At 38.9% G+C, this 12452-nt stretch overlaps 2 protein-coding genes and 1 pseudogene across 4 annotated transcripts; all 3 read right to left on the bottom strand.

Moving 5' to 3' along the window:
• Positions 1 to 3463: 3463 nt before the first annotated feature.
• LOC117616792 (NAC domain-containing protein 83-like) lies at positions 3464 to 6477 on the bottom strand. 2 transcript variants are annotated; one of them, XM_034346209.1, is made up of 4 exons: positions 5891 to 6469; positions 5050 to 5337; positions 3983 to 4394; positions 3464 to 3900 (listed from the first exon to the last, which is right to left on the bottom strand). In XM_034346209.1, exons 1-3 carry the CDS (start codon positions 6329 to 6331, stop codon positions 4278 to 4280), a joined length of 846 nt encoding a protein of 281 aa, XP_034202100.1. In that variant the 5' UTR covers positions 6332 to 6469; the 3' UTR covers positions 3464 to 3900; positions 3983 to 4277. The 2 variants fall into 2 exon arrangements, with proteins under 2 accessions (XP_034202100.1, XP_034202099.1); XM_034346208.1 differs by lacking the exon at positions 3464 to 3900 and adding an exon at positions 4678 to 4733 and having other exon boundaries at positions 4286 to 4394; positions 5891 to 6477.
• Positions 6478 to 8483: 2006 nt separating this feature from the next.
• On the bottom strand, positions 8484 to 9971 carry LOC117615659 (annotated as a pseudogene). The gene is made up of 2 exons (XR_004584042.1): positions 9054 to 9971; positions 8484 to 8964 (listed from the first exon to the last, which is right to left on the bottom strand). The product of XR_004584042.1 is annotated as an uncharacterized acetyltransferase At3g50280-like (transcript).
• A 363-nt stretch (positions 9972 to 10334) lies between these two features.
• Positions 10335 to 12056, bottom strand: LOC117614556 (uncharacterized acetyltransferase At3g50280-like). Its single transcript, XM_034343411.1, has 2 exons — positions 11056 to 12056; positions 10335 to 10956 (listed from the first exon to the last, which is right to left on the bottom strand). Exons 1-2 carry the CDS (start codon positions 11955 to 11957, stop codon positions 10479 to 10481), a joined length of 1380 nt encoding a protein of 459 aa, XP_034199302.1. The 5' UTR covers positions 11958 to 12056; the 3' UTR covers positions 10335 to 10478.
• Positions 12057 to 12452: the final 396 nt, after the last annotated feature.

Raw genomic sequence — 12452 nt, 5'->3', positions numbered from 1 at the left:
GGGGCCGCTTACCAAATGGCTCACGCAGGTTGTCCTGATTTCTTTCTTTTTTTGGTGTTGAACTTTGAAAGCTTAAAACTTTGGGTTTTTAGTTTGAGTTATACTCTCTCTCTTTCTCTCTCTCTCTCTCTCTCTCTCTAACCCAACAAATAAAAAGACCAATTGGCGTCCCATTTGCAGCCCCACAGCTCTCTCTTTCACGCCAAGCACCTGTTGCCCTCTCATATCAATATTCACACACCCTCTCACGCCTCACCATCACAATTTCACATGCCCTGCTCTGCTGCTGGCAGCTGCTGCTTCCCCCTTTTCCCTTTGCATTTTTCTTGAGGAGCCCTTTCTGACTTTGTGAGAGTGCATTGAGCTGTGTTTGAGTTGCCCCACACAAAATTTTAGTTTTTTTTTTCTCCTTAATTTAAAAAAAAAAAAAAAAACTTGCATGAAGAAAAAAAAAAAGTGAATTCGTATGAGCACACGTGGCATGCTATGATATCGTGGGTCCCAACTCCTCTGGATGACTTTGGATTATGCTCACCTTCCTAAAGATCTGGCTTGGTGTGCTTTTATATAGGACTAAAAAATTTTGACCAACTATTCTCGGCACTCTGTTTCTCATTTACATGGTTGGAAGATTTTTTATTTTTTTTTAAAAACCCCCAAAATCAATTATCTTTTGGCTAAGAAGCAATAATAGTGGGATCCCAAAACAGAATTTTACCCATATGGGTCATTTTAATTATTCTGTCGGTACAATTTTAGTGCCAAATGGGTATGGTTGTTCTTGATGCCTCGATCATTTTGGAGACAGCAAGAGCTTTAAATTAACATTAAAAAAATTTCCTTTTTGCCTTTAAGAGACAATAAGGGGAGGTGAGGAGATGAGTCTTTTGTGTGTGTTAACTTTGGTTAAAAAGAGGTGTGAATGGAAGAAAGACCTTCTAATGTGTGTATGTGTCCCTATTAACAAGTATCCAAGCAGGTTCTCTTCTTCTCCAACTTGTTTTTATAAATGGCCTTGCCTACCGTTCATATCTCAATCGTGGGCCTCTTTATTTTACGTTTGTTTTGGTCTTATTTGTGCTTTTGTTTTTCTATTCTCCCTTACCTTTCAAGGCTGCTTGCTTTCCTTTTTTTAATTTATTTTTATCTTGGAATAGGATTTTTTTTTTATTTTTTTTTTGGTGTTTTGATTTGAGGCCACGAAAATAAGCGCAATGGCTCTTTTGAAAACCATTATTATTAGTATTAATTAATACATATCTTATTTACTAATGAGATAAGCTTGACGATTCCTTCAACAAAGAGAATATTATAAATTTTGGTGCTTTTTAGACGATGGAGAAAACTTGACAGGCTAAAACTCTAGCTACGGAACACGCCAAGGGGACTAAGATTAAGCTGAGCCCAAAAGAATATATATATAAAAATTTTGAATAGTCTATGATAAAAATTAGGTTCAATTATGCATCAAAAATTGAAGACAAGGCATAATGGGTTTTGTGCAATTAAACAAAATTACTTGAGGCTAGTAGTGGGGTTATGTGGTGAGATATAGACAGAGAGCCAGTTGAATTGGGAAGGGTTGTGGTGGTGGTTGGCTGAGAATGGGACCTAATCTTTGCAATTACTCCCTTAAATCAATTTTTTTTCCTGAAAGGTGGGTGGTGTAGTTATTGAATCAAAATGATTTCTCTAAGTCCAAGGGAACAAAACCCATGACCCTTATGACTTAATGATAACGCACATGGGAGAAGTTTGGGTCTCAGTTTTGTATATGGACACATGAAGAGAGAACAACTAGGGGCCGATGTTTTTAATAAGTAGCTTTGAGGGAGCAAGATTGCCTCAAAGCAAGGCAATGAATTCTCATATAAATAAATTTCTCAAGACAAGATGATGAAAATTGCTCCAAATTACCACATAAAAGGGCACCGCACAGATGCACATGGTAAACCAATGGCATGAACAAAACAAAGGGCTTGGAGAATCCTTGTTTCAACGTTTACCTCTTTCTATCTCTCTCATGTCTATCTTTTTTTATCTCTCTTTTCGTGTCACTTATAAGAGAAGGAGAGAGATAGAGAGAGGTAGACAATAAAACAGAGATGGGAAAAAATTTCTTGCTGTAGAGGGATGTCAGTGCTGGGGGTAGATGCGAAAATGGGCACATCTAGAAATTATACCAGAGAGAAATTAGAGGTGCATCAACATCCACGCAGGTCCACTTGCAAATTTACAGGGTCAGAAGAAGCAATCACCAATTTTGACTTGTGAGGTTAAATTATCATATACATGGCATCCTGCAATTTGAATAAATTGCAAATTAATTCGTAGTACACATTTGTCAGCTTTTAGCTTGAACAACTTCTAAAGTTTATCAGAAACGATAGTGGAATTAGCAATCGTGTTCAATTTCTTAAATCGCAATCAATGCAGACCAAACAACCCCCCGTCTTTGGATCCCACAGTATAAAGTAAACCTTTTTTTTTTAAAAGGTTAAATATATATTTTTATCATTAAATTTTACATTAAAATTCAATTTGATCATTCAATAACTTACCAATATATTTTGGTTGGTGTTCTGCCACCTTGATAATGTCTCATTTCTATCCAAAGTCACAATATGGTTCTCACTCAATCAATTAAGGCTTCAATATAGCATCCAATCCGTGACCTTATACCTCATAATTCCGATTTCAATCCAAGATTTCTCCTAATTTGTCAAATCCTAATAATACAAATATATCCTAACTCGTTGGGTTAAAGGAGGACAATTGAATGCATTTCGCAAAAAATAAAAATAAAAACTGCATTTAACGAAATGTCTATAAATTGTGAATTTATGGAAACACAATGATTAATTTGGCTAAATTTTTTTCTCAGTCACAATATTTCTAAACTAGAGGGGATACATATATAGATAGCTACATTTTCGCTTAACCTAAAGGTCAACACTGAATAGTTTTTAGATCATGAGCGCATGTGTTAGTTCTAGAAAGACAGATCCGTTCAAAAAAAGCAAACACATTTAGAACCCCCATGATTTCTCATATCATAGCTACCAAAAATTCGGCAAAAAAAGAAAGAGTGCAGTAAAAAATATTGAAAGGAAAGGACAAACTAAAAAGCTACATAGGCTCAATTTTGTGCGACTAAGCAGGCCTCAATTTGTTTGACTTTGGAGCACCATTTGTTCTGGGTAGACGAAAAGTGTTCCCAATATTATATTTTCGTTGCAGACCCCAATAAACAGGTGCCTGTTAACAGGAGAGCAAAGCCCAAAGCAAAGCCATGGCCGAGGGTGAACAGAGAAAGAAACAAGTACATGGCAACAAAACCTAAGCCGAAAGCAAACAGCTAGGCACAAAAGGCTGAAACCAGGGAACCTTAAACAAGCATACTTGCGGCCCTTGCCTCTGAAAATGTAGTTGTTTAAATTGTATTTTAGACTACCTGAGCATCTGAAAATGTGACATTGTAAGTATTATGCAAACGAACTTACTAACAAAAACTAGAATCCAGATCAACTAAAACCATAGACAACTTCCCACAACTATGCATCAAGAGATTGCATAGTAAAAGGACAATTTCTCAAATGAATGTCATCATTATGTCAAAATTACTCAATCTTTGTACTGAAAGAGAGTCAAATAAATAAAAACCAGTAGTTTAGAGTGCAAAGTAGGCCTTGCGAAGGGAAGGCGCTAGACGATGGAAAAATCTAATTTTTCCGTAAGTTCAAAGTATCCACAGGAAGGTACAAGGCAGCAGGGTTGAAACCCAGTGAAACAGCTGATACTAACAGTAATAGCTTCGATATTGAATTTACCATCATCAGACATATTTTAGTCTTTCTTGTTCCAGTGAAGCCCTTGCCTCTTTTTGGGCAAAGAGCAGATCTGCATCCCCAAACCAAAGCAAAATGAATATTTCCTCGCATTGACTGAAACAAAAACACAGAAAAGCAAATGTAACAATTACCTTTACAGGCGTTGACATGCCATTCATCCTTCTCAACTTCACAACCAACAGTATGTTTCATCATTTAATGTTTCGTAAAGGGTTTCCAGTACTTAGGCCCTTCTCATCCTTTGTACCGTATCTAAACACAGTATCAGGAAAATTGTTTCAAGTGACAATTTAGCTCCTCAGAATAGTTGCTTCAGCAGATAATTTAGCCTTAAAATTAAGGTAAACATCCACCACTATGAGAGTCAGTCTTTAAGACTCTGTTTAATAAGGACGATCCAATTGCTTTAACATCTAAATTGGATGATCAATCGTTCAGATCATCCAACTCTATGAAATCACCCTCTACAATGGAAAGTAAATGCTCAGTTTCCAAATCATCAAGAAATATTGGATTACTACCACCAAGCACAGATGACGGGACCTGCACACCAGCCACGAGTCATACAACAGAAAGCAATCTAAATAATTTAGGGGAAATAAGACTATAATTAAAAACAGGAGAAGATTAAGCATGTAATATTGCAGGATATCTAACATGTATATACTAGCATTACTCCAGTGCTAGAATCTCAAAAGCCACCTCATCTTTCCAACGTCAGACACTGACTAATACAATATTTTTGGGACATGAAGTTTATAAATAACAACTGGACAATTTATAAGGATTAAAAAAATGACAGTTTTGAGATTGTTAAGACTCCAACCATAGGTTGATGCTTTTCATCTGTTTGGAATCATGTGGATATTTCTGACGGCAAACCTTCAATCATAAGACAAGCATCAGAAAAATGTCTGACGCTAAGAAAATTAATCACTCAACTTCAACTTTGGACAAGTTATACATATCAAGATACGAATTTCACAACTTTCTTTCAAGCCATTTATTGACACCACCTATAATATAGCAAGCACCAATGATGAAATTTATTGAACATCTATTAGACCAAGCATGTAAACGATCCCAAGTAGTTGGGATACGACTCTGATGTTGTTGAAGGATAGTTTATCAAGCATGTAAATGGTGATAGTAGCCAAATTTAAAGTAATAACAAGAGAGTTTGCTTAGAATACATTACCTGTCCATTAGGCTGAAGTTTTGATATAGAAACTGGCCCATTCTTGAGTCGGTCATTTATCTCACAGTCCAGTCTCATTGGAAAATTTAACATCTCATTCTTCCTATGCGCAGAATTGTCACCATGTACTTCAGTTTCAACAATATTGGGAGTATGAAATCCATCATGCTGAATTCCAATGTGACGAACTGTGCAAGCACTTTCTTCAGCACAAGAACTTACCCCATTATATGATAATCTATTTCCATGACGAGATCTGACAAATACTCGGCACAAGACAAAAGAAGCCTGCACATGGACAGACATAGGACATGTTACTCATGTGCACACACGCCATTATTTAGCACTGTGCGGTAATGACTAATGGGTGTAACAATTGTATAGCATAAGGCACAATGCTTAATAACAATAGAGCCCCGCTAGACCATGTGGTTGAACATCATGAAGAATATATTTGTAACAGAGAGTTTCAATACCTACACTTCTAATTGTGTCTCAACAATGCAAACAAATTCTTCACCGTTACACAGCCTCTTGGTTTCTAATGAGGCAATTTCGATAACTAATATACTAAGCAAAGAAACCTAAAATTCTTCACAACTCATCCGACATGGAAAATTATTCGTTCAAATAAAATATTCAGCAATGAAAAAAAAAATGAAGGTCACATTTTCTTAATTAATATTCAGCATATATGTTATAAATCAATAACCAAATTAACCAACACGAAAGAAAATATTAATAATTCCGATAAAAATCTCGAATGCCAATAAGTCAATGCTCATTGATCCAGATTAAATTTGAGAAAAAAAACGAGAATTAAGGAAAAAAAAAAAAGTACCTTTACATGATCGACCTGAGCATACTGATAGAGAACCCAATCAGTCCGTACAGCAGTGTTGGGCGAATTCCCCAAATAAAATACAAAGCTCGTCCTCCTCCCCAACACCGCCTTCCCTCCACGGCCCACCACGTCCCTATCCCTCCCTTTCCTCCTCCAATACCCGCTCTTCGCTCTCCTCTCCTTCAAAACCCTAACCGTGTAGCAAAACCAGTGCCTCTTCCTCCCCGCGTGACCGTACGAATAGCAAGCGCTGTCAGGTAAGTCAAATGGATCGTGGTTGTACAAGTCGAGCTCTCTGATCAAATCGTAGCCGCCGGATTGGGCCGGGTCGGCGTCGTTCTTGTTCGAGAGGTAGCAGCGGAGGAGCTGCTCTTCGGAGGGGTAGAATCGGCAACCGGGAGGGAGCGAACGCAACGACGTCGCTTTAGGATCTCCCATGCGTAGATTGAGATCGTCAGCTTGTTTAGGTTTTTCGGTTTTTTTCCGGTTCGGGCTGTGAGGTTTATGAATCTGGGACTGTGAAGGGGTTTATGAAAATGGGCTGTGAGGGGTTTATGAAGGCGAGGAGAGAGCGCAAGTAGCGTACCCTTGAAGCTTTCTCGTTACTCTTCGCCAGTGTGGTCATCGCCTACAACTCCGGTGTACGTGCTCCCGCCTATTTCAACCGTCAGATGGCGCCGCGTTTTCATTGAGGATTACGTGCACGTTGAAAATGAAACGACTTGTCTTAAGCCGGGTAAGTCGACATTTCGTTTGGGTTCGGATCTTGGGTTCGATGTCATAAATTACATGCCTAAAAAAGAAACAAAAAAACATTGAAAATTCCAAATACGAAGTTTAATTATTGGGTTGGGTCGGACTTGTACGAGGTGACATAATTTGCACGTCCGCCACGTGTTGGTCAAAATCCAGCAAGGTAGGAAATAGCAAGTATTTTGGAAGGCTGTAAAGAAAAGTGATTCTTGACTTTTTTATAGTAAGTGAGTCAGTCAACTTGCCAATTGTTTTCGAAGGAGGAAGTATTAAAATATTTAATTTATTAATATAATTTTCTCCACTACCTGATATATAATTCAAAATTAAATACAGCAGTTTATGGGTGTTCTACACTTCCTAATATATGTGGGTGTATTTACGGATTTTGAGAATTAAGAGGGGTGATAATTTTCGATACGATTCAATACATGACTTGAAATTCGTTTGAAAAATTGGCGGGTCAATTCGCATGAAAAATTAGCATGTCAAACTGCACGATTAAATTTTTGAATTATTTTTGAGTCAATTCATCATGACCCGTTAAATAAATGAATGGATTTTGGGTCAACCTGCTTAAAATACCTATGTAATTGGTTTAATAAAATGGGTCATTCCGGGTCAACCTACCAACCTGCTAAAATACGAATGTAACCCTCTAACCTGCTAAAATACCAGTGTAACCCGCTAATCCACTAACTCATTTCTTTGTTTATTCTTTATTTTTCTATTTACTTTATGTATTTTAGTTGCTACCACTTAGTGTGTCAACTCAATACACGACTCAAAATTCGCACGGAAAATTAGTAAATCAACCCGACTAGACATGTTTATTAAACGGATTGAATTTGAGTTGAGCATTCTTAACATATATATAATTCTGACATGACACAACCCATTATCAACCCTATAATTAATGCGTATAAAGATTGGGCCCCTTGTGCGTATAAATTGGATAAAGTTGTTATGGGCTGGCACCTAGATTTTTAATTTTTTCTGGTTGGGCTGGAGTCTAGGCAATGGGCCAGGAGGGCTTTCACAAAACTCCGTCTGCACAGTGACGTGGAAATTGAAGGTTAAGGGCTTGCCTGAAGTATGTTATCTCAATTAAAATGAATGAATTATGAGCACATATTTTGGTTGGCCAAAAAATTGCGTTCGCCATTTGGTACCCAAGTACATATCTTTTCTATTTATGCTTTATATTTTCTTAAGAAAAAAGAAAGGATTTTTAAATCTTGACGTCGTCATATCAAAACACCACATGCGAGGCATTTATCCTTTTGTTAATATTTCTAGTTGTCTTTGTTTATACTAGAATCAACGGACTAATAAGGGCATGACATGAGTACAAAATAGAGCATCGGCAAGGTAGTCCTCAGTACCCAAGACTGTCGATGGCAAGGCCAAGGTAAATGTATCTCTTGGTCACGTGGAGCATCCATATCGAATGTCAACAGTTCCACTTCGAAAATTTATATAAAATGAGCATTTTCCAAAACTTATAAAAATGGGCACAAATTCCAAAATAGAGGTAACTATAACTTTCGGCATACTAAGCCATCGCTCTGTCCATTGATACACTGGAATATTATACAGTATATCTCGTTAGTGACAAGAGTGTTTTAAATGGCGAATCCTTTGCAAGTTATATGACCATCACATAAGCTATATCGCCGTTGCTATAAACAATATTTTGAAAAATGAACAAAAGATTGACTGAAACAACATCGATAAATTTTGCTTCTCAAAGAAAAAGAAAAACGTATACTTCGAGGTTTTGAGTCGATGAATGTTGCTTCTCCTTTACGCAAGATTTGCATACAACAATTTGAAACTAATAATGGGTTACAGAGGCAGCTTCCATGAACTCATGGTCACATTCAATAGCACCCATTGCATCAGGTACAAGACAAACCTCCAAGTCTATGCTTCCTCTTTCGCCTCCCGAGTAAGACGACACTTTGCCGCTAAACTTATTTGCATATCCACTTCGAAGCGCCAATGCTTTTCCCATTCCAAATTCGTTTCCGTACATGTTGAACCATGGGGAGCTTCCCATCATCACACTGTGCGGATCGAAAAACTGGCCTGTTTGGTACACCATTCGAGACTGCAACCAAGCATCAATGAACTCTCGTATCGACTTGTCATCGAGGTTAACGACAGCCTCATGCAACTTCCACGCTGCCCATCCAAGCCCATGTTCAAGCAATTCACCTGCGGTCACAACTTCTGATTTGATCGGGTGAATTGAGTTCCCAAAGTAATCTCCAGACAATGGTGGGTCTAATCTTGCTCTGTTATTCGCAGCCAACCTGTAATGTATGTGTTAAATATCAATATTAACAAATATTGATGGAAATTCGAAGTGAAATGTATTATAATTTGGAGAATAAGATCATACCTGCAGCTGGTTGACTGGCTAGGAGGTAGACGCCGAACCCGGGTAATGCAGCGCCAGAGAAGGGCAGAGAAGGACTGGAAGGAAGAGATTTTGGTTGTTTTAGCCTCTGCATTGGCCTTTGCTTTGAGTTTGGCTAAGGCTTCTGAGGAGAAGTGAAACATTCTCTCTCTGAGTTTGGGAGCTTCAAATCTGCCAATGAACTCATCTGGGTGCGTTTAAGGGAGGCTGATGATTGGATCATGACCTTCTGGAAACCACCGCTTGAGGACTGGTGGTCTTTAGATATAGGGTATGATATTATTGTTTTTGACTGGCATGTGTTTGTGTTTGTGCCTGAAAGATTTCAGACCAACTGTTGAAGAAATGCCAGTAAAAGGTACCATCAGCAAGGCAGTGGTTCATGGAAAGCCCTATGAAGATGCCATCCACCAGCTCCGTGACCTGAGCTGTTAGCAAAGACATGGTGTGCCCGTCATGGTTGACTGCTCTGTCATGGTTAAAAAACGACTGAACAACCAAAGGCACATCAGTTGGTGAAAGGATGTCAGAGATGGACATGTCTAGAGTTGCATAGATGAATTTTGCTCCAGGGCTGTTGTTGCAATCTATATAAACCAAATAGAGCGGTGGGTTTTCTTCTTTCTTTGTTGCAAGGCGACCTGCAAGTGGGTAGAAATGAACAAGGGCCAGGGAGAGAGAGTGCTTGAGCTTTTCGAGCAGAGCATTAATGAAATCTGCCTTCTTGTTATCATTCATGGCTTCTGGAGGCTTGGCAAAAAGAAGACCTTTTTGGATATAGTGGGCAGAGAGCATGGGAAGATCGGTGGGTGCCAAGTACAAGGGCTGCTTTGATTCATCTGAAGCATGCTGTGGCTGGACAAAGCACTCTGAGATGTGTTTTACACTCTGGGAACTCATTTTCTGATTTGCCTGAGTGGATTTTCTTTGTATTTCCTCTTTGCTTAGCAGCTGCTCTGGGTTTGTATGCAGCTTCTCGATCCTGAATTTATGATTGTGTAGTTTCTATGTTAATTTATCATCGATGACGGCTCAGTCAAGGGTTATTATTATTATTATTATGTGGATAATTTAAAAAAAAAAGTGACATGATCATCCATTGTATCTAGTTGCTCATGACAATACTTTTATGTTTAAAATAGCACTAAGAGCATCTATGTCAAATACCAAACATTAAACTTCTAGATGCTCTAATTTGAGTGATTTTGGCTGAATGGCTAAGGATTTGGTTAAATGTGTAATTCCATGTACACCTTATTCATATCTTTTGAAATAAGTGCTTATTAATGGAATATTCTTTTTCTGTTTCATTTTTTCTCTCTTCCTTCCACACACCTTTCTATCATTCTTAACTCTACTTAAACATTGTGCAAATTGCGTGATCCTTATTCATATAATCACTTGTCACTAATAACGGGGTACAGAGGCAGCTTCCATGAACTCGCTGTCACATTCAAGAGCACTCATTGCATCAGGTGGAAGACACACCTCCAAGTCTATGCTTCCTTCTTCGCGGCCTTCGTACGATGACACTTTGCCGCTAAACTTATGTGCATAACCACTTCTAAGCGCTAGTGCTTTTCCCATTCCAAACTGATTTCCATACATGTTGAACCTTGGGGAACTCCCCATCATCACACTGAGTGGATCAAAGAAACTCACTTGGTACACAGCTGGAGACTTCAGCCAGCCATCAACATGTTCCCTTATCAACTTGTCATTGTGGTTAACTACAGCTTCGTGCAACTTCCACGCTGCCCATCCAAGCCCGTGTTCAAGCAACTCACCAGCTGGGACAATTTCTGATCTAATCGGGTGAATTGAGTTCCCAAAATAATCTCCAGACAATGGTGGCTCTAATCTTCCTCTGTTATTCGCAGCCAACCTGCAACCAAGGTATTAAATATCGATGTTTATGAAAATATCAAGAAACAGAAAACTAATTGGGAATTCTTCTGAGTGCAATGTATTGAAAGAAACATGCCTGCAGCTGGTTCCTTGATCTCGGGGTAAACCACGCGCACGAGTAATAGACCTCCACATCAGGGCAGACAAGGACTTGAAGGAAGAGATTTTGGTGGTATTGGACTCTGCATTGGCCTTTGCTTTGAGTTTGGCTATGGATTCCGAGGAGAAGTGAAACATTCTCTCCCTGAGTTTGGGAGCTTCATATCTGCCAATGAACTCATCCGAGTGTTTGAAAGGGAGATTGATAATTGGGCCATGACCATCTGGAAACCAGCGCTTGAGGACTGGTGGTCTTGAGATATTGGGTACAAAATTATTATGATCTCCTTGTGCTTGTGCTTGAAAGATCTCAGACCAAATGTTGAAGAAACGCCAGTAAGAGGTTCCATCACCAAGACAGTGATTCATGGAAAGCCCTATAAAAATGCCATCTACCAGCTCTGTGACCTGAATGGTTAGCAAGGACATGGTGTGCCCATCATGGTTGACCGCCCTGTCATGATCAAAAAACGATTGAACCACCGAAGGCACGTCAGTTGGTGAAAGAATGTCAGAAATTGACATGTCCAGAGTTGCATATATGAATTTGGCTCCAGGGCTGTTGTTGCAATCTACATATACCAAATACAAAGGCGGGTCTTCGTTCTTCTCAGTCACAAAGCGACCTGCCAATGGGTAGAAATGAACAAGTGCAATGGAAAGAGAGTGTTTGAGCCTTTCCAACAGAGAATTGGTGAAATCCTCCTGTTCCAGTTTTGCTTCTGGTGGTTTGGAAAAGAGAAGGCCCTTTTGAATGTAGTGCACTGAGAGCATGGCCAGATCACCGGGGGTCAAGTAGAAGGGCTGCTTTGTTTCCTCTGAGGCATGGTGTGGCTGGACAAAGCATTCTGAAATGTATTTGACACTTGGGGAATTCATTTTACAGAAAAAAAATTCACCCGCAGTGAGCTGTTTCAATTGCTTGACATTTCCATCTCTGCTTAGCTGCTTTGGTTTTATATGCAGTTGAAGACGTGGTGATCAAGGGTCCGTTGCAGGCTGCAGTTCCTGGATATATAATTGTTTAGTGCAAGGGTTAATTTGCCCCAATAGTGTATGCAAGGATGAGAAGACTCAGTCACCAACTTTGAACATATTGGTCCAAGGAAACAAAGTACGAACCACCGATTAATATATCATAACTTTGTAAAGGTAGGTAGGTAAGAATTTGAATATAAGATTTCTTATGTTTGTATTACGTATATGCTCTTTCCTGCTCCTTTCCTTTGACCAAACCAAACAAAACTACAAAAGGATAGCAAAGTCATATCTTTCTTACGTATATGCTTTTTCATAGTTGACTTACTCCGCCCTTTGTTTCAACCATCCATCCAGTATATCTCATTAGTCAACACTCTGTTACATCGAAAATAG

Source organism: Prunus dulcis, chromosome 1 (genome assembly GCF_902201215.1).
Source record: "Prunus dulcis chromosome 1, ALMONDv2, whole genome shotgun sequence".
Taxonomy (NCBI): domain Eukaryota; kingdom Viridiplantae; phylum Streptophyta; class Magnoliopsida; order Rosales; family Rosaceae; genus Prunus; species Prunus dulcis.
The sequence above is the reverse complement of the archived record's forward strand: the minus strand, read 5'-3'. Positions and strand labels throughout refer to the sequence as shown.